The sequence below is a fragment of the Hoplias malabaricus genome, chromosome 5 (assembly GCF_029633855.1).
Source record: "Hoplias malabaricus isolate fHopMal1 chromosome 5, fHopMal1.hap1, whole genome shotgun sequence".
In the NCBI taxonomy this organism is placed as follows: Eukaryota; Metazoa; Chordata; class Actinopteri; order Characiformes; family Erythrinidae; genus Hoplias; species Hoplias malabaricus.
In genome coordinates this window covers 3,880,341-3,900,963 of record NC_089804.1, presented here as the reverse complement: position 1 = coordinate 3,900,963, position 20,623 = coordinate 3,880,341, and the positions used below count along the sequence as shown (strand labels likewise).

The 20,623-nt window shown below is 39.6% G+C and overlaps 8 protein-coding genes across 8 annotated transcripts; 5 read left to right on the top strand and 3 right to left on the bottom strand.

Moving 5' to 3' along the window:
- The first annotated feature begins 3,627 nt into the window (after positions 1-3,627).
- LOC136697657 (histone H2B 1/2-like) lies at positions 3,628-4,093 on the top strand. Its single transcript, XM_066672869.1, has one exon. It carries the CDS (start codon positions 3,638-3,640, stop codon positions 4,010-4,012), a length of 375 nt encoding a protein of 124 aa, XP_066528966.1. The 5' UTR covers positions 3,628-3,637; the 3' UTR covers positions 4,013-4,093.
- Positions 4,094-4,702: 609 nt separating this feature from the next.
- Positions 4,703-5,150, bottom strand: LOC136697640 (histone H3). Its single transcript, XM_066672852.1, has one exon. It carries the CDS (start codon positions 5,126-5,128, stop codon positions 4,718-4,720), a length of 411 nt encoding a protein of 136 aa, XP_066528949.1. The 5' UTR covers positions 5,129-5,150; the 3' UTR covers positions 4,703-4,717.
- A 1,135-nt stretch (positions 5,151-6,285) lies between these two features.
- Positions 6,286-6,835, bottom strand: LOC136696434 (histone H2A-like). The gene has a single exon (XM_066670849.1). It carries the CDS (start codon positions 6,742-6,744, stop codon positions 6,286-6,288), a length of 459 nt encoding a protein of 152 aa, XP_066526946.1. The 5' UTR covers positions 6,745-6,835.
- Positions 6,836-7,210: 375 nt separating this feature from the next.
- Positions 7,211-7,550, top strand: LOC136697666 (histone H4). The gene has a single exon (XM_066672878.1). The coding sequence runs from the start codon at positions 7,220-7,222 to the stop codon at positions 7,529-7,531; it is 312 nt and encodes a 103-aa protein (XP_066528975.1). The 5' UTR covers positions 7,211-7,219; the 3' UTR covers positions 7,532-7,550.
- A 779-nt stretch (positions 7,551-8,329) lies between these two features.
- Positions 8,330-8,758, top strand: LOC136697658 (histone H2B 1/2-like). Its single transcript, XM_066672870.1, has one exon. The coding sequence runs from the start codon at positions 8,337-8,339 to the stop codon at positions 8,709-8,711; it is 375 nt and encodes a 124-aa protein (XP_066528967.1). The 5' UTR covers positions 8,330-8,336; the 3' UTR covers positions 8,712-8,758.
- A 7,019-nt stretch (positions 8,759-15,777) lies between these two features.
- Positions 15,778-16,800, top strand: LOC136697619 (histone H1-like). Its single transcript, XM_066672832.1, has one exon. It carries the CDS (start codon positions 16,026-16,028, stop codon positions 16,767-16,769), a length of 744 nt encoding a protein of 247 aa, XP_066528929.1. The 5' UTR covers positions 15,778-16,025; the 3' UTR covers positions 16,770-16,800.
- A 2,147-nt stretch (positions 16,801-18,947) lies between these two features.
- LOC136697660 (histone H2B 1/2) lies at positions 18,948-19,345 on the top strand. The gene has a single exon (XM_066672872.1). The coding sequence runs from the start codon at positions 18,950-18,952 to the stop codon at positions 19,322-19,324; it is 375 nt and encodes a 124-aa protein (XP_066528969.1). The 5' UTR covers positions 18,948-18,949; the 3' UTR covers positions 19,325-19,345.
- Positions 19,346-19,984: 639 nt separating this feature from the next.
- LOC136697638 (histone H3) lies at positions 19,985-20,435 on the bottom strand. Its single transcript, XM_066672850.1, has one exon. It carries the CDS (start codon positions 20,412-20,414, stop codon positions 20,004-20,006), a length of 411 nt encoding a protein of 136 aa, XP_066528947.1. The 5' UTR covers positions 20,415-20,435; the 3' UTR covers positions 19,985-20,003.
- Between the last annotated feature and the right edge of the window lie 188 nt (positions 20,436-20,623).

The following is a 20,623-nucleotide window of genomic DNA, read 5'->3' as shown; positions in this document are numbered from 1 at the left end:
GGGCAACTGTTGGAAGAGATGGTGTCCAGGATGGGAGGAGTCTTTCAGTACATTGGCTGCCCTGCTGAGGCAGCGGGAGCTGAACAGATCCTCCAGCCTGGGCAGTGGACAACCGATGATCTTCTGGGCCATGTTGATCACTCTCTGTAGAGCTCTCCTTTCTGCCACTGAGCAGCTGTTGTACCATGTTGAGATGCAGTAGTTCAGCACACTCTCGATGGCACAGCGGTAGTAGGACAGCAGCAGCTTCTCCTGAAGGTTGTTTTTCCTGAGAATTCTCATGAAATAGAGTCTCTCCTGTGCCTTCCTGACTACAGCTGAGATCGAACTACAGCTAACTACAGGAGAGATCTTCAGAGATGTGCATACCCAGAAATCTGAAGGAAGGGACTCTTTTCACACAGTCCCCATTTATGATGAGTGGTGTGGGGTCTATGCATTTCCTCCGGAAGTCATAAGGAAAATATGAAAAATATAATTTAACAATGATGCAATATATTAAATTAAAGTGCACAAAAAGAAGTGATGAAGAAAGTATTATGTCAAAATTGAGGGAACAAATAGATTCAATGAATAATGATCTACATTAAAATCTACAAACTCTTGCAGGTGCTAATATGGAGGAAATTCATAATAAAGCTAAAATTATGTCTTTATTCACAAAAAGGAAACAAAGCTCTTATATTGGATCAATCTATTCAGAAAAGGGTAAAATTGTTGATCAGCCTGACGAGATTAGAAAATCTATTCAAATATTATGTCAAGAGATGTATAAAGAAATTAAAATAGATAATACATCTAAAAAATCTCGGAAAATGTAAAAAAAAATTTGAATATAATGATGAGTATGAATTTTTAGCGGACAGAATAATAGAAAGTGAAGTCATCACAGCAATAAAACACTTGAATTTAAAAAAAGTCTCCTGGAAAAGAAAGGTTACCTGCTGAATTTTACAACAAATGTATGTATGATATTTCCCAATTATTAACTAGAGTATGTAACGAAGGTGTGGAACAAGGATTTATGTACGACACCTTTTATGAAGGTGTGATGTCACTATTATATAAAAAAGGTGATAAAAATGATATCAATAATTGGAGACATCTCACTTTAATGATTTAATGACATCTCATAATATTGATTATAAAATTTATGCAAAAATCATTATGAATAGGTTGCAGAATGTTCTTGATGGAATTATCAGCAAAGAACAGATCTGTGCTATTAAAGGAAGATTGATGTGGGATAATTTAGGTATTTTAAGAGAGTTAGTTTGTACAACAACCAATGAATACTTTTACATAGTCGCTTTAGATCAAAATAAAGCGTTTGACTATATCTCTAGAGAATATTTATGGGAAGTGTTAAAAATGTATAAATTTCCATTGACTTTTATTAGAATGGTTATGTGTCTATATGTTGAGTCTAAAATACAGATTAATGTAAATGGACATTTAACCGAACAGTTTAAAATATATAGAGGTGTTAAACAAGGTTGTCCACTTAGTGCAGCACTTTATGTTTTGGCTATAAGTCCATTAATAATGAACATTCAAACAGACCAGAGGCTTCAGGGTGTTAAATTAGGAGATAAAATAATAATAATTACTGCATATGCTGATGATATAACAGTTTTTATTAAATCTCAATCAGAGTTAGACATTATTTACGATCATTTTAAAATGTATAGGATTTATAGAACCTACAAAATATATCTGGATAGGAGATCCAAATAATACATTCAAAATCAACATTCCTGAATTAAAAAAATAAAAATTTTAGGAATTTATATAGATAACACAGGTTGTTAGAGAGAGAGAGAGAGAGAGAGAGAGAGAGAGTGTTTGAGAGAGAGAGAGAGAGTTTGAGAGAGAGAAATAGAGAGAGAGAGAGAGTTTGAGAGAGAGAGAGAGAGAGAGAGAGTGTGTTTGAGAGAGAGAGAGAGAGAGAGAGAGAGAGAGTGTGTGTGTGTGTGTGTTTGAGAGAGAGAGAGAGTGTGTGTTTGAGAGAGAGAGAGAGAGAGTGTGTTTGAGAGAGAGAGAGAGTGTGTGTGTGTGTTTGAGAGAGAGAGAGAGAGAGAGATAGAGAGAGTGTGTGTGTGTTTGAGAGAGAGAGAGAGAGAGAGAGACAGAGAGAGAGAGAGAGGTGTGTGTGTGTGTGTGTTTGAGAGAGAGAGAGAGAGAGAGAGAGAGAGAGAGAGAGAGTTGTGTGTGTTTGAGAGAGAGAGCCCCTCCCCTTCATATAACGGTTACTTTTTTAGTTTGAATATGGCACCAAAATAAGTTTTAGCAGATTATTTTTCAACGGTTTGTGGAAGCAGGCATTACTAAAACAGCGGAGGAGGCTCGTATATTCAGAGGTAACTGATATTTAATCTTAATAAAATTTTAGTTTCACTCATTCTGGTAAAGTATTAGTATTTAAAGAGCTCTAGCAAAGCAACAGATAGAGCATCTCAGTGAAGACAAGCGAAGGAGCAGAGGAGGATAATAATAAAATGGATTGAATCAACGGCTAAATGTTTACTGGGATGTGTTAATTTTATATGAAATACAACTAGAGAAGTTACTAAAAGACAACTGATTTACAAAGGACGTGATTTAGGAGGCTTAGGTGCTATTGATTTAAATATTGCTCTATTTAAATAAAAATTTCATTTTGTAAATTTATTAAAAATGGAATTCAACAACAAGTAGAGTGGATAGGAGATTAGACAAATTGGAAATCTAAAACAGGTAAAGCTAGAGGGTCTATTCCATATTATAAATTAATCTTTTCAGATTTTATACATAAATACAATGATTTGAACATTGATTGGATACATTCTTCAAATAAAAGCATATATAAAATAGTGAGTGATAAAATTTATGGACAGAATTTTAAGTTTAAAGAACGCAATAAAGAGGAAAATAAAACATGAACATGAAAATAAAACTAATACGCTTAGCAACAATATATCTGAGACTATTAGAGATACAACCTGGTTAATTGCAGTAAGGAGGCCCTGTTAGGCTTTTAGTTCAATTGAGTTGTTTTATTAAAACCACAAAATGTCCAATGCCATTATGTCAAGAGGAAGAATCTCTGGAACACTTTTTATTAGAATGTTATAGGTCTAAAGAAGTGTGGCAAAAAGTAAAGAATATTGGTTTAAAATTTGATGTAAATATTAAATGTATCTATTATGGCATTTTTGATTGTAATATTGAAGTTAAATGTAGTTTTATGTGGTAAAGTTGTGGAAAACACGGTGTAAAACGATTATAGAAAAGTTTTTTGTCTCTAGTGGTGTAATTATGAAGAGCATTAGGACTGAATTAAAAAGACTATTTTCTGGGACACTCTAAATATATGAGATTATGCTCGTTTATATATGTAATTAAATGTTTAGATGTATATGTATATAATTTATGTAAACTGGATTTTGTGAAGGTCTGTAAATAAATTTGTATTATTTAATGTCGTTTAAAATAAAAAATAAAAAAAAAGAAATACAGGCCTCCTAACACCGAGCAATAGACGTTCGACAGCCTTTTAGTAGGCGGAGCTTAACTATATTAGCATATCTGAGTCTACATAAGCCTTGTCTGAGCTTCGCTCTACTTCATTCTTGTGTAGCTTTTAAAGAGCTTAGAAATGCCTGAGCCAGCCAAGTCCGCCCCGAAGAAGGGCTCCAAGAAATCCGTGACCAAGACGGCCGGAAAGGGGGGAAAGAAGCGTAAGCGCACCAGGAAGGAGAGTTATGCTATCTACGTGTACAAGGTGCTGAAGCAGGTTCATCCCGACACCGGAATTTCTTCCAAGGCCATGGGGATCATGAACTCTTTCGTCAACGACATCTTCGAGCGCATCGCTGGTGAGGCTTCCCGTTTGGCTCATTACAACAAGCGCTCCACCATCACCTCCAGGGAGATCCAGACCGCCGTGCGCCTGCTTCTTCCCGGAGAGCTGGCGAAGCACGCCGTGTCTGAGGGCACCAAGGCCGTCACCAAGTACACCAGCTCCAAGTAAACGGTGAATAGACCCGTCTGAACCCAACGGCTCTTTTAAGAGCCACCCACATTTTTAAAAGTCATATTCCATGAAAGTAAACCAAACCAAAGTAAACTGTTTGTGGCTCAGATGTGGATTTACATATGCAAACCTCTACCAGAAATGAGTATTCCATCTATTTTATTTGACATTTATTCGAGTCTAAATCTAGGCTCACATGAGCCTAGTCTGAAAGTGTTCTTTTGAACGTCTCCTTTTAAAAAAAAAAAAAATGATTCAAGTATACATTGCATGGCTTGTGTTTATACAAACCATATTGGGCAATAAAGGTTTTACAAGTAATATTTACTAGTTGTGTAAGCATTTGTCCCTTATACAATATTGGTAAAGCTTAAATTGTCAAACCGTGCCCTTATGCCTTGAGTGAAGCGTCAAATGAAAGCTTAGAGTGCCCTCTTGTGGCCGATACTTCAACTGAATCCTGAGAACTAGCTCTTTTACTTAATGCATATAATTACATTTGTACAACTGAACAATATTCCTGTACTTTATTGGGCACATGGTTTCTCTCCACATGTCCTCTATATTATTGTGCATTAGCTACAGAGCACGTCATAAACAGTCTGACCGTTTTTCAGCGAGGAAATTGAGAAACTTACTCGTTTTAACCAAAACAAGTTGGTGGCTCTTAAAAGAGCCTTTGGGTGTTAAACTTTAGGTAATTTATGCGCGCTCTCCGCGGATACGGCGGGCCAGTTGGATGTCTTTGGGCATGATGGTGACTCTCTTGGCGTGGATGGCGCACAGGTTGGTGTCCTCGAACAGACCAACCAAATAAGCCTCGCTGGCCTCCTGGAGAGCCATGACGGCGGAGCTCTGAAAACGGAGGTCGGTTTTGAAGTCCTGAGCAATCTCACGCACCAGACGCTGGAAGGGCAGCTTGCGGATGAGCAGCTCCGTTGATTTCTGGTAGCGGCGGATCTCCCGGAGAGCCACGGTGCCGGGCCTATAACGGTGAGGCTTCTTCACGCCGCCGGTGGCTGGGGCGCTCTTACGGGCAGCCTTTGTGGCCAGCTGCTTCCTCGGGGCTTTGCCACCAGTGGATTTACGAGCAGTCTGCTTAGTTCTCGCCATCGTAAAACGAGCTCTGCTTGTTGTTTATAACAGAAACACAATGTGAGCGCCTGGCGTCCACGGCCCTTTTTATACTTGGAGCTGCTTGTTCTCATTGGACGTCTGGAGTGTGGCAGCCTACTATTGGACGGCCGTCCCCTCGTAGCCTCAACGCTATAGGGCGGCTTTATTCCCGCCAATTTCTCAAATTACAAGTTTCTTGTAGTTTTCACACAGTGGTGGGTTCCTGTGTAAAGTAGTAATTTGAAAAGAGACTTAAGATCTATTTTTCTATATTTTAAGTTGTACTGTATACATCTGGAGGACGGAAGGACTGGCCCCCTCCAGGGTGTATTCCTGCCCTGCGCCCAATGATTCCAGGTAGGCTCTGGACCCTGACCTCGATAAGCGGTTACAGATAATGAATGAATGAATGTATACATCTGTAACTATGTATACATATAAATATAAGCATTTAATCTCAAGTGTAAGGAAAAGTTAAATATACTTGTAATTAAACTATTTCAGAGGTATATTATGCTTACTTTGTCAGAAGGGTCCTTTTTAGGAATGCTAAAGATCTGAGTTTTTGAATAAATTATTTTCATAAATTCCAACTCAGTGATAATTTGACTAATTTTCAACAGTTTAAAAGAGAAAATGTTTTAGAACATATAGCTTTTAATATTTGAAAGCCAAAGGTCACTGAACAATGAGCAGATGATGCTAGAACAAAGACTTGGCTCAGGGAGGATAGTAAAGCGGTCCAGTTCAAATACAGCTCAGAATCCAATGTAAATTAAAACAGGATCTGTCAATTTATATGACAATGAACTGTCTTCTTAATCTATTCATTCATTTAAAACAATCCTCTACAAGTGGGCATCAGCATAATTTGGAGTCTATTATCAGCACTGCTACTGTAGGAGCTGGTCTGTTAGTTTATGGATAAGAACTGACATTTTTAACATGTTAATGGCTGTGTTTAAAGGGACAGTACATAATTTTGCTTTTTACTTTGTTTAAAGAGACCATAACAGCATTTGTGTTTTTATGTTAGTAAATACACTGACATGGGCTACACCATCAGTTACAAACACAAAACATTACAATAAAACCAGATGAACTCATCTCATTCTATGTTTAAGTTGAATAATATACACTAGATGTAATTAATCTCAAAAAGTGCACTTTTCTTGCAAAGGTGGGTGGCTCTTAAAAGAGCCTTTGGGTATTTCCAGCAGACAAGTCCTGTTTACTTGGTCTTTGCAGGTTTCTGTCTTCTTGGGCAAGAGCACAGCCTGGATATTGGGCAATACACCACCCTGAGCGATAGTCACTCCTCCAAGAAGCTTGTTGAACTCTTCATCGTTACGAACAGCCAGCTGCAGGTGGCGAGGAATACGGGTTTTCTTGTTGTCGCGGGCAGCGTTGCCAGCCAGCTCCAGAATCTCAGCGGTCAGATACTCCAGCACAGCCGCCAAATAAACGGGGGCACCGGCACCAACGCGCTCAGCATAGTTCCGTTTACGCAAGAGTCTGTGCACACGACCAAATGGGAACTGCAGCCCGGCACGAGAAGAGCGAGTCTTAGCCTTGGCTCTGGCTTTACCGCCGGTCTTACCTCTTCCGCTCATTTTCAAGTTACCGTCAGACACGAGAAACAAACTGAAATAAAACTTTCTCGCTGCAAGTCTCCACGTATAGAAAAACCATCTGCGTTCCTATTGGTTACAAACAACGGCACTTTAACAACCAATCAGACAACGGTCATCAATCTGGCCCACCTACGGCCTAAATACTTTGACTATAACTGTTACAACTACTACTACTACTAAAAATAATAAAATACTAGCAATAATAATAATCAGAGATTAAATTATTCGATTGTATCTTGCTTATGCTGGTGTGATTTCGTTAAGAATAAACCTTATTCTTTATTAATTGCTTTTTACTCTTTGTGTGTGTCACTCTCCCGCTCAGTGTCTGCTGTACTAAGCTCCGCCTTTCTTGGCTGTTGGTTTCAACCAGGTCCTATAGAGGAACTTAATAGGTGCTTGCGACAGGCATGATTTCATTCTTCTTTTGTTGTTTGAACCAGAAGTAGAGAAAATGTCAGGAAGAGGCAAGGGAGGCAAAGGACTTGGAAAAGGAGGCGCTAAACGCCACAGAAAAGTGCTCCGTGATAACATCCAGGGCATTACTAAACCAGCTATCCGTCGTCTGGCGCGTCGTGGTGGGGTCAAGCGTATTTCTGGTCTGATCTATGAAGAAACTCGTGGTGTACTTAAGGTATTTCTGGAGAACGTGATCAGGGACGCCGTCACTTACACTGAGCACGCCAAGAGAAAGACCGTCACTGCTATGGATGTAGTGTACGCTCTGAAACGCCAGGGACGCACTCTGTATGGTTTCGGAGGTTAAATGTTCAACAAAGGCTTAAACCAACGGCTCTTTTAAGAGCCACCCACAGTCTCAACAAAATTGCATTTTCAAGTGCTTTGCTTTAGAACGAGTCTAAACTCGGACTTGTGTTCATGAAACCTTTTATTGGTCAGCCCAAAGCATTTATTGTATTTTTTCTCTTTAAACTTTTAATACAAAGCCATGTACAGAACTTCCAAAATTCCAGCTTATATAAATTATGTACATCTAAACATTTAGTTACATACATAAACGAGCACAATTTCATAGTGTCCCAGAAAATATAGTTTTTAAAAAGTATATTAAGAGTCTTTTGTCTTTTTAATTCAGTCCTAATACTCTTCATAATCACGTCACTAGAGACAAAAAAATGTTATTTTTTTCTCTCCTCATTTCCTGATGTTTGGTTAATTTGAGCGGGAAACTGAACAAAGTGTTTTTGGTGGAGGAGCTCAGGGAATACCCAAGTGAACAGCTCTGAAATCGTTTTCAAAATGCAAAGCTTTGTTTTACTAAACCTACTATAGGTGTGTACAGTATTATGATCCATATATATTTTTTGACTTATGTCGGAAATGCGTGGGAAATAATAAAAAAAAAATGTTCAGAACCGTAAACTCACCGTCAGACGGCACTCGAGCGGGCGGAGCTTGAAGTGAAAAAAGAGAGGGAGCTCAAGACGCCTAACACTGAGCAGTGGACAACTGAGTGGGCGGAGCCTAGCCTCTTTAGCATATGTGTGTCTATATAAACCACGATCAGGGCAGACTTTCTCATTCTTTGTAATAACCTGAACAGTATTACAATGCCTGAGCCAGCCAAGTCTGCTCCGAAGAAGGGCTCCAAGAAAGCCGTGACCAAGACGGCCGGAAAGGGAGGAAAGAAGCGTAAGCGCACCAGGAAGGAGAGTTATGCTATCTACGTGTACAAGGTGCTGAAGCAGGTTCACCCCGACACCGGAATCTCCTCCAAGGCCATGGGGATCATGAACTCTTTCGTCAACGACATCTTCGAGCGCATCGGTGGTGAGGCTTCCCGTTTGGCTCATTACAACAAGCGCTCCACCATCACCTCCAGGGAGATCCAGACCGCCGTGCGCCTGCTTCTTCCCGGAGAGCTGGCCAAGCACGCCGTGTCTGAGGGCACCAAGGCCGTCACCAAGTACACCAGCTCCAAGTAAACAGTGGATAGACCCATCTGAACCCAACGGCTCTTTTAAGAGCCACCCACGTTTTCGTTTAAAAGATCAATGTATTTCCGTAATTAACATAACTTCGATGTGTTTAAATATTTAAAAATATGATTTAACTGAAATAATGGTTACATTGTAACTTCTGACAACTAATTAACTGTTATTGCTGACTAAAGTCTTAGTTCAGTTAGAAAACACTCAGTAGCGTGTTGTACAAGAAACACACTCTAAAACCAGCTGTACTATAAAGGCTTAACTGTAAACACTCTAATGCTTAATATTGTTTGAGGAGAAATGAATTGTCTCCTCAGTTATTAATCTCTCCACTCTTAGTCTCTACACTCTGTCTACCCTCTCTTAAGAGCACAACAGACCTTTTCACATATTACTTCATCACATTTTACTCTATATATTTTATTTATATTTTACATAACTATATTACCTTGTGAAATTTGGATCAAGAAACTTATAGATTTCTGTTTTCATCTTACAATCAATAAGCAGTAATGCACAATAATAGAACTGCAGTGTAATCACAATAATTTACATCAGCGTATATACACAACGTAATAATATGAAAATGTTAAATATAATAATATACACAGCGTATCAGGTTGTAGCGCCCCCTCTCGTCTTACTGATTTATTAGTAGGGTTTTATAGCGTTAGATTTCATGTTTGTAATTGTGTGATTCTTAAAAGACAGGATAATGCACTCGAAAAGAAAAGCAGAATTCAAATCAGACTAAAGGTGAAAATAATAATAATAATAATAATAATAAAAGCTTTTCCAAAACAGCTGCAACAGAGCTTCTTTATTCTATGTGCCAGTGCTTTACAGTAAAAGCTGTGTGTGTTTACAGTGGGACCACATTAAAGAAGGTGGAGTCCCTCATAGAGAGAGGTGTCTAATGGCGTCTGGGCGTTCTGTGTAGTGTGTAATATGAATCCTGCTTTTGGCCAAGGGACAGTCTCCTTCATTAAAAGTTAAAAAGAAGGGTGGTTTGAACATATTCCCAGAAGCCGCACCTTTTTAGGTCACATTTATACTGATACCAGTTCAGTGCTTCCTCTGTGTTTGAACCGTCTTCAATCCACCAACATGCTGAAGATCACACTGCTGTTCATTTGTGGGCTTTATCCAACAGGTATGGAACATGATCTGAACACTGTGGAGAAATACGTTGTAAAAAAATGTAAAAATAATGATAAAAATAAAGTTAACTCTGCTAATATTAACTTGACCAAACAAGAATTCATATTTCCAACTTTGTCAGTTATTGGAAGTTCTCAGTAACACTTCCACTGTTTATATTTAGTTACAGTTTATATTTGTTTGTTTGTTTACTTTATTGCTGTGCTGTTTGAGTTTAGACCTACGTTTATGCAATAAACTTTAAGTTAAATCATGATATTGTTATGAAATGTGAATAGAAGTAGTACATCAGGTCTTTACTGTTACTGCTGCTATAATTTACCCAAATTACAGCAATTTTACCTGAGGACAGTTTTGAAATGATGTAAAATAATACGTTTTTTTAAAGTATTAATATTAATATCATTGCATTATTTGTTTCAACTAATTGTTTAAGTCATTTTTATTTTCTTAGTCTTTTAGTTATTGAAGATGTCACTGAGTGTTGCTTGCTTGACTTTTCCATAAATATTCCTATTATTCCATATATCATTTTCCCCAGCGCTGTCACTGAAATGTTATCAGTGTTTACCAAGGCCTTTTGGCACATGCTCTGACTCACAGACCAACTGTACAAATAAGTGTGGCTTTGCAACTTTCATCACCAGTTCAGGTAAGAGGCAGCTCTCATTCAGACACGATTACCATATGCTCAGCAGTTCTCAACAACACTTGCTCTTGTCCAACATTGTTCAACTTTCTTATGAGAGGATCTATATGTCATGTGTGCTAGGAAATTTCCCCGATAACCCGTGGTCTGAAGATGGTCAACATCAGGAGTTCACTATTAAGGACTGTGCATCTGCAGCGTTATGTATCAACAAGAGCATAAACCTGGGAATTGTGAAAACAACCATCAGCTCCCAGTGCTGTGGCACTGACCTCTGCAATGAAAATGTTCCAGGTAAAGACCAGAAAACTCTTAGTGGGGAGCAATGACTAAAATCAGAATCAGAATAATTATATTTCATGTGTGACACCTACAAGAACTTTGAAGATCCACAAGAAAGAATTTGAAACAAATTCAGATTCTGAAAGAAATTCGAGAAACGGTGGTACGGCAGATAGTGTCGCAGTCACAGATCTAGGGATTTGGAGGCTGTGGGTTCGATTCCGGCTCTGGGTGACTGTCTGTGAGGAGTGTGGTGTGTTCTCCCTGTGTCTGCGTGGGTTTCCTCCGGGTGACTGTCTGTGTGATGTGTCTCCCTGTGTCTTTGTGGGTTTCCTCTGGGTGACTGTCTGTGAGGAGTGTGGTGTGTTCTTCCTGTGTCTGCGTGGGTTTCCTCCGGGTGACTGTCTGTGAGGAGTGTGGTGTGTTCTCCCTGTGTCTGCGTGGGTTTCCTCCGGGTGACTGTCTGTGAGGAGTGTGGTGTGTTCTCCCTGTGTTTGCATGGGTTTCCTCTGGGTGATTGTCTGTGAGGAGTGTGGTGTTTTTTAACTTCTGTTCTGTTCACTGTTGTGTTCTGTTCGCTGTTGTGTCGCCCGGGTGTCGACCCCTGGAGGATGGGTTCCCTGTATGAGTCTTGGTTCCTTCCAAGGTTTTTTTTTTCCCGAGTTTTTCTTGCCACTGTTGCCCCTGGTGTGCTCATGGGAGGCTTGGACCCGGATCTCTGTTAAGCTTCTTTTTGTTGTGAAAAGCGCTATATAAATACAATTTGATTGATTGATTGGTGTGTTCTCCCTATGTTCATGTTGGTAGGTGGATTGGAGACTCAAAAAAAATAAAGTGTCCGTAGGTGTGATTGTGTGAGTGAATGTGTGAGCGTGTGTGTTGCCCTGTGAAGGACTGGCACCCCCTCCAGGATGCATTCCCACCTTGCAAACAATAACTCCAGGTAGACTCTGGACCCACCGCAACCCTGAACTGAATAAGCGGTTACATATAATGAATGAATGACACCAAAGCTACACTAACACACTGTTTAAAAACAGTAGGGAGGCACTCCTGGACATCAGTACAGTGAAACATGAACTAATCTTTAGTCTTACTTTGACTTTCTGTTACGTTCACACTTCACTGATTCTAACCCACTAGGTCCAGCTGTGTCGGCCGTGAATGAGAGGCGTAGCTGTCGGACAGAGCAGTCAAGGCAGAAGTGTGGCGAGGGAGGGGCTACATGCTCAGCTAAAAGCACTGAATTGTTTTTATGCATTTCATATGTTCATTGATTCATTCATTTTCTGTAACAGCTTCATCATAAAAGCACCAAGCAACTCTGGCCAGTTCATCACTGAGCATCATCACACACTCGCACAGCATATCATAAATATTATTTACCATTTAATAAAATGTAACCTGAGCAAAACAAACAAAAAGGTAAAAGTGCAGTGACGTACAAACTGCAAAATAAATAAATAAATAAATCCTGCTAAAACTCTGCTTTTTTTTTTTGTTTGTTTTATTTTGAAGCTTCGCCCTTTCAGTCACCCAATGGTGGACAGTGTTATTATTTATTTATTTTTTTTAATAAACTTTATTAATTAATACAAATATATGTACAGTCCTTCAAAAGTTCCAGCTTACATAAATCATACACTCATACATCTAAACATTTAATTACACATACAAACGAGCACAGTCTCATATATTTAGAGTGTCCCAAAGAATAGTCTTTAAAAAGTATATTAAGAGTCTTTTGTTTTTTTAATTCAGTCCTAATACTCTTCACAACCGCATCACTAGAGACACAAGACTGTTCTATTGTCATTTTACATCGTGTTTTCCACAACTTAGACTTTACCAAACATATAATATACCACATAAAATTACATTTATATTCATCAATATTACAATCAAAAATGCCATAATAGATACTTTTAATATTTACATCAAAATTTAAACCTATGTCCTTTACTTTTTCCCACACTTCTTTAGACCTATAGCATTCTAATAAAAAATGATCCAAAGATTCTTCCTCTTGACATAATGGCATTGGACACTTTATAGTTTTAATAAAACAACTCCATTTTACTAAAAGTCTGACTGGTAACCTCCTTACTGCTATTAACCAGGTTGTATCTCTAATAGTCTCAGATATATTTTTGTTAAGCATATTTTTTAGACATATTTTATTTTCTTCTTTATTTAGTTCTCTAAATTCAAAATTCTGTCCATAAATTTTATCACTCACTATTTTATATATGCTTTTATTTGAAGAATTTATCCAATCAATGTTCAAACCATTGTATTTATGTATAAAATCTGAAAAGATTAATTTATAATATGGAATAGACCCTCTAGCTTTACCTTTTTTAGATTTCCAATTTGTCAAATCTCCTATCCACTCTACTTGTCGTTGAATTCCATTTTGAATAATTTTGCAAAAGGAAATTTTTGTTTTAATAGATAAATCAATAGCACCTAAGCCTCCTAAATCACGTTTTATAAATCAGTTGTCTTTTAGTAACTTCTCTAGTTGTATTCCATATAAAGTTAACACATATTTTTTTTTTTTTTTTTTTTTTTTAACCATATATCAGGTGGAGGGAAAATACATGCTAAGAACATAATCTTTGATAGAATAAATGTTTTAGTAATATCTATTCTAGTCTTATAATTTAGTTTTTTATCTTTCCATTTCTCGACTTCTTCTTGAACTTTTTCTGTTTTCTGAGACCAATTTGCATCTACACAACCTGTGTTATCTATATAAATTCCTATTTTTTTGTTTATTTTGTTTAATTCAGGAATGTTGATTTTGAATTTATTATTTGGATCTCGTATCCAGACACTTTCTGATTTATTTACATTTAATTGTGCCCCCGAAACTTGTTCATAAATTTTAAAATGATCATAAATAATGTCTAACTCTGATTGAGATTTAATAAAAACTGTTATATCATCAGCATATGCAGTAATTAGACAGTGTTATTACTGCGCTGGTAATGACTGCTCAGGGACTGTGGACTGTGTGGGAGACGAGGATCAGTGCATCAGTTTCACAGGTAGAACACACACACACACAGCCAAAACCATCCTTGTTCATGAGTTTTTATCCATTTTATCAGTTCCACTCGCCATATTTGTGCATGCAATCTATAGCCCTTATTCAGCATGTTCTATAATGGCACTGCTGTGTCTGATCCGCTCTTCCCAATGTAACACACCACATCCACGTCAGTGTCAGTGCAGCCACATCATACCTGCTCTGTGATGGTCCTGTGGGGGTCTGACCATTGAGGAACAGGGCAAAAGGGGGCTAGTAAAATATGCAGAGCAAAAGATTGACTTGAATAGGGCTCTTTATTATAGAGTTTTTCTTGTAATCTGTGGTAAAGTGTCTGTGTCACATTACAAATCATCCAAAGAAAATGTGCTTATATTTTCTCTCTCACACTTTCTCTTTGTATCTCTCTTGACATCTCTCTGTTTCTCTCTCTTCCACAGCCAATGTTGCAGAGATTCAGTTGACTTTAAAAGGCTGCTCGAGCCGAAGTTACTGTGACCCCTCTTTCCTTAAAATGAAAAACGCTGGAATCAGTGGAGATGTGAGCTGTTGTTCGGGGAATCTGTGTAACGGCGCTGAAGGGGTTAAGATGAGTCTCCTGGTCGTCCTGGTTCCTCTGCTCTCCTCCTTCCTCTTCCTCTGAAATCTCTGCTGAAGAGGATATTTTCTCACGTGGCTTTTTTCCAGAACAGCAGAATCATTTAATGAAATGTGTCTCAGTGATTCACTGCATGAATGATGCATAAAATAACTTTAATAAAAATAGTGGAGTGCTGCAGTGCATTTTAATGTCGTATAATAATCTCCAACAGCAAGAATATTAATCTCACATGTTTAGTGTTTTCAATGTATTCCTATTTGATTTCATAGTGTTATCTCTTTAGCATTTTAACCCTCTCAGAGACACACTGTGCTAGAGAATGTAAAGTGGCTGAAAGTGTTTAATACTAATACTATTGTTATTATTAAAAAGGGACAAGCTATTGCTTCCACTGTTTTGAATCTGTTTTGTAGTTTCCATTTTAAACAACTGCTGTCAGTGTTACAGCTCCTTTATGGATGAGAGTATAAGTGTTAATATGTAACTGTTGGTGTGAGTGGTTTTGAGCTGGTGGAGGGAGGAGATAGATCAGGTAAATAATCAAAAGTCTAAGCTCCTCAGAGGGGAATCACTGGCACGAAGTAAAGAATATGGTAGTGTGTCATGTCTAGGGCCAGAATTAAATCAGGGAAAGGTTTAGAGAATAAACAGGGGACAGCAACTCTTTATAAAAGCAGGGGGACACTAGACTCAGTAAAAGAGGTGATATCACTGTGGTGTAACCATTAAGGTTTAGTTTTATATCTTTATTTAGAAGTGTACTAGTCATTACATACTTTGCTATGTTACAATGACTCCACGCATGCTGAATTAAAGCAAGACTTCTTCTACTGTAAACATGTTGCACAGAGCTAAGAAAAGGTTCAGAAGTGAATGTAGTAATTGATGCAGGGGAAACGTTCAGTATTCTGTACTGGACAGATCTGGATTGTAATGGGTTAAGTTACTTTCTCAGATTCATAATATCTGTGTCATTAGTTATGTTTGTCATTATACACTACTGTGGAAAACAGAGAATGGAAAACAAAATGTCTTAAGGACACAGGATCGATTAATAGGCCTTCACTGTGGTCTGATTTACACGGACACACGCACAGGCGGAATACGGCTCTAACGGACACTGTCCTCGCATGTGTGCTTTACTGGGTTCGCGAGAAGTCCTTTTTCAAGAAGTAAACGGAGCTCTATGCCACTGGTATTTCGTCCACGCTTTTGCCGAGGCTCACCTCTAAGGCTCCCCGGACCTTTTCGAAGGATCACGCCAGAGTTTGTCGTTTTTTTCCACCGAAATTCGCGACAAATCCGCCGTCTCTTGTTAGAAGCGGTGGTGGAGAGACACACTTTTCAGAGTTCCGTGCGAAACGAGGCGTCGCTGTGCGGCCGTTCCCGGGCTCCAGTTACACGTATGAGACTGCTTTAGACGGACGCGTGGTTTGTTAGTCTCCAAATTGCGCCGTTATTTCTATTTCTGTCGATAAAAGCCGGGAGAAAACACAAGTGAGAGCGTGTTAGTGAGGCACGGCTGTAGGGCGAGCGCCGGGTTGAGTCTTCACCGTTCTCATGTGTCTTTTAAAAGCCGTCCCCTCGGCAGGGAGGAGGTTCCTCAGAACAGAACTATCTCTGTGTGTATTAGCTCCTGTTACAAATCTAAATAGAAAGATGGCAGAAGTCGCTCCCGCACCCGCTGCAGCCGCTCCGGCCAAGGCTACCAAGAAGAAGGCTGCTGCTCGCCCTAAGAAGAGCGGCCCTAGCGTCGGTGAGCTCATCGTCAAAGCCGTGTCCGAATCCAAGGAGAGGAGTGGTGTGTCTCTGGCCGCACTGAAGAAAGCCCTCGCTGCCGGCGGTTACGACGTGGAAAAGAACAACTCCCGCGTCAAAGCTGCCGTTAAGAGCCTGGTGACCAAAGGCACACTGGTGCAAACTAAAGGCACCGGCGCGTCTGGCTCTTTCAAGCTCAACAAGAAGCAAAGCGAGGCCAAGAAGGTAGCGCCTAAAGCTAAGAAGCCTGCCGCCAAGAAACCCGCCGCGGCTAAGAAGCCCAAGAAGGTAGCAGCAAAGAAGCCCGCCGCCGCTACCGCCAAGAAATCCCCGAAAAAGGTGAAGAAGCCTGCGGCCGCCAAGAAATCCCCGAAAAAGGTGAAGAAGCCTGCGGCCGCCAAGAAGGTGGCCAAGTCTCCCAAGAAGGCAAAGAAACCTACGACCCCAAAGAAAGCAAAGAAGCCCACGACCCCCAAGAAGACAAAGGCAGTCAAACCCAAAGCGGCTAAACCCAAGGCGAAGAAGGCTGCCCCCAAGAAGAAGTAAACATACATTATTTTCATTCCTCAGTCTTTCAAAGAACACAACGGCTCTTTTAAGAGCCAACCACATTTTCCTCTCAAAGAGCTGTGATTTCAGTTATTGAGTGTTATTCATTTTCTTTCATGTCTTAGTTTTCTTGGAAGCACCAGATGGAAATTATAGATGTAATTAAGAATTTAAATGATGGTTTACCTGAGGAATTTTTTAAAGCGTGTTTCGTCTGAGATCTTTTAGTAGAATAATATTAATAATATAATATATAATAATAAGGTATTGAGTAAGAAAGAACTTATTAAAACTTTTATTACCAGAACTGATGTCCAAGGCTAAAGACTGAGTTAATCCGTCTAAATTCAGCAGGTGCTAGCTCTCTCAAACCCGCATTATAACACTGTCCTCAACAAAGCTTGGGTTTCACCGACACAAAGTGTAAATTCAGTCATTTAATCCACATAGCAACCGGCAAAATGCACTTATTACCAAAATGGATGTGGGAAGTGAGCTAATCCGGCTAAAGCTAGCAGCTGAAAACCCTGGCTCACTGCTCCGTAAGTCTCACAAAATAATTATTATACGTTCCTCAACAAAACTATCATTAACTATCACTGCAAATCCTCCGCAACGTGATTCAGAAGCTGCTTAGTGCAGTAAACCAGCAGAGGACCCGGCGAAGCTGCAACAGAGGCTCTGATATCTTTATTACAGCTCTGTGGAACATTGCAATCATTTGGAAGCTGTAATATTAAGGGAGAAATGCTACATTGTATTCCTTTAAATGAAGAAATAAAAATATTAGATATTTCTTTTAAAGAAACAGGAGAATAGTGTAGATTTTAATGGGGACAAAAAATAACGATATTAAGACAGAAATGAATCAATTAAAAACAGTATATTATAAATATAGAATACAGATTTTAAAATCCTTTGTTCTGTCAAAGTTATTGTTTTAAGCAACAGTTTTCCCTTTAAAGGAATAACACATCACTAGACTGAATAAACTGTGTACAACTGCATTTTGCAACAAAACTTTGGAGAAACTTACACTGAGGACACCAAGAGGAAGACTGTCACCGCTGTGGAGGTGGAGAACACCCTGAAATGCCAGGGATGCACTCTGTGTGGTTTCAGAGGTTAAAAGCTAGACTTGACCAAGATTTAAAACTAACAGCTCTTTTTAGAAGCCACCCACAATTTAAACAAAATAGTGTTTTCTTAAAACTGAAAGTTGTTTTTATGAATTCCATGAAACATATTTTCAGTTTTGAGACGTTGTGTGTTAAACACAAGAAAAGCTGTGTCTAAAACAACACAAATAAGATATAAACGTGTATATAAACGTTCACAAAGTGAGGCCTTTATAAACACAGTGTTGGTAAAATACCATTTTACATGTGAGATACGCTGAAAGTACATAATGTACAGCTATATTTGTCACACTAGAGGCTTGACACAAAATTAAAAATCAAGAACCCTACAAACTTAGTTGTCCCCATGACCAACAAAACTGCTCCTGGCCCATGACTTCTCTTTTAGACAAAAAAGACTCTTCATTTGCTGACAATCCCATCATTTTAGTAATAAGCACCTAAAGAAAACGTGTCAGAAACAAAACCCCAATAAACCAGTACAATTTGGAGCATATTTAAATATATTAACACATGGGTTTAAAATGCATTTATCGTTATCACTCCACATATTGAAGGTGTATTATTTATTTTCTGCACATATTTACCACAAATAGAGAATAAACATTAGAATCCAAATGGCCTCATAATTAAAAAGTTCAGAAGCCAGATAATACTAATATTTACTAGTGTAAAAATTACTATACTCTAATATAAATAATTACTAGCGTGAAGAGTTTCGAAATCATGTTCGAATATTTAATACTTATAGAAATATAAGAGCCCATAAAAAGCTTGTGTTGTAAAATATTACATATGTGATGTTTCAGGTCAGAAATGCGCGGGACAAAGAACAAAGACAGCTCCCGTCGCGGGCGGAGCTTAACGTCAAGAAAAAGAGGAGCTGGAGGGAGGAGTTCAAGCGGCTGAACGCTGATCAATGGGCGTCAGACAGCATTTGAGTGGGCGGGTCTATGCTTCATCAGCATATCTGAGTCTACATAAACCGCGCTCAGGACCGTCCTCCTCATTCCGCAGCTGTGTTTGACAAGTGTCATAATGCCTGAACCAGCCAAGTCCGCACCGAAGAAGGGCTCCAAGAAAGCCGTGACTAAGACGGCCGGAAAGGGAGGAAAGAAACGTAAGCGCACCAGGAAGGAGAGCTATGCTATCTACGTGTACAAGGTGCTGAAGCAGGTTCATCCCGACACCGGAATTTCTTCCAAGGCCATGGGGATCATGAACTCTTTCGTCAACGACATCTTCGAGCGCATCGCTGGTGAGGCTTCCCGTTTGGCTCATTACAACAAGCGCTCCACCATCACCTCCAGGGAGATCCAGACCGCCGTGCGCCTACTTCTTCCCGGAGAGCTGGCCAAGCACGCCGTGTCTGAGGGCACCAAGGCCGTCACCAAGTACACCAGCTCCAAGTAAACAGTGGATAGACCCATCTGAACCCAACGGCTCTTTTAAGAGCCACCCACGTTTTCTTACAAAAGATCAATGTATTCCGTAAATAACATCGATATGTTTAATATTTAAATATGATTTAACTGAAATGATGGTTACTTCTGACAACTAATTGACTGTTATTGCTGACTACAAAAGCCTTAGTTCAGTTAGAAAACACTCAGTAGGGTGTTATACAAGGAACACATTCTAAAACCAGCTGTGCTATAAAGGCTTAACTAAGTCTTAAATGTAAGTTTGTTTGTTTTTTTTTCTTTGAGCTGGTAGTGATTGAGCAGATGATGGTGACCAGTCTGATTAAAAAACTGCATTCCCAGAGACCTGTCTCCACACTCCTCTTAAGAGCATGACATATGTTTGTGGTTAAATGCCTAGGTGTACTTGTAACTTGAATTTAAAAAAAAAAAAAAAAACTAATTTAAAAAAAACTTCAGATCGTAATTGTGATATTTCTGTGAATCAAAATGCAGGATAATGTAGATGTTAGATTATTTTGGTGCACAACTATTTTGGGTTTTATATTTCATGTTTATCTTATGAAGAAACCATTCTAACAGGTGGTGAAAATCAGTTTACTCGTTTTAACCGAAACAAGTTGGTGGCTCTTAAAAGAGCCTTTGGGTGTTAAACTTCAGAAGGTGATTTATGCGCGCTCTCCGCGGATACGGCGGGCCAGTTGGATGTCTTTGGGCATGATGGTGACTCTCTTGGCGTGGATGGCGCACAGGTTGGTGTCCTCGAACAGACCAACCAAGTAAGCCTCGCTGGCCTCCTGGAGAGCCATGACGGCGGAGCTCTGGAAACGGAGGTCGGTTTTGAAGTCCTGAGCAATCTCACGCACCAGACGCTGGAAGGGCAGCTTGCGGATGAGCAGCTCCGTTGATTTCTGGTAGCGGCGGATCTCCCTGAGAGCCACGGTGCCGGGCCTGTAACGGTGAGGCTTCTTCACGCCGCCGGTGGCTGGGGCGCTCTTACGAGCAGCTTTTGTGGCCAGCTGCTTCCTCGGGGCTTTGCCACCAGTGGATTTACGAGCGGTCTGTTTAGTTCTCGCCATTGCGTCGAGTTCTGCTCCTCTTCTGAAAAGCAAAGGGAATGAGTGTTCGTGCAGCTCGTGGTCCTTCTTAAACTTTGGAGCAGCTCGTCGTTCATTGGGCGTCTGTAATGTTCCCGATTTCTATTGGACGGCCATCCACTCGCCGCCTCAACGCTATTGGGCTGTTTTGGTCCCGCCCACTTTTCAAATACATGTCTCTTCCCTCGTTT

Coding starts and splice junctions, on each gene's coding strand:
- LOC136697657 (XM_066672869.1), top strand. CDS start 3,638: ATGCCTGAGCCAGCCAAGTCCGCCCCGAAGAAGGGCTCCAAGAAATCC.
- LOC136697640 (XM_066672852.1), bottom strand. CDS start 5,128: ATGGCGAGAACTAAGCAGACTGCTCGTAAATCCACTGGTGGCAAAGCC.
- LOC136696434 (XM_066670849.1), bottom strand. CDS start 6,744: ATGAGCGGAAGAGGTAAGACCGGCGGTAAAGCCAGAGCCAAGGCTAAG.
- LOC136697666 (XM_066672878.1), top strand. CDS start 7,220: ATGTCAGGAAGAGGCAAGGGAGGCAAAGGACTTGGAAAAGGAGGCGCT.
- LOC136697658 (XM_066672870.1), top strand. CDS start 8,337: ATGCCTGAGCCAGCCAAGTCTGCTCCGAAGAAGGGCTCCAAGAAAGCC.
- LOC136697619 (XM_066672832.1), top strand. CDS start 16,026: ATGTGTCTTTTAAAAGCCGTCCCCTCGGCAGGGAGGAGGTTCCTCAGA.
- LOC136697660 (XM_066672872.1), top strand. CDS start 18,950: ATGCCTGAACCAGCCAAGTCCGCACCGAAGAAGGGCTCCAAGAAAGCC.
- LOC136697638 (XM_066672850.1), bottom strand. CDS start 20,414: ATGGCGAGAACTAAACAGACCGCTCGTAAATCCACTGGTGGCAAAGCC.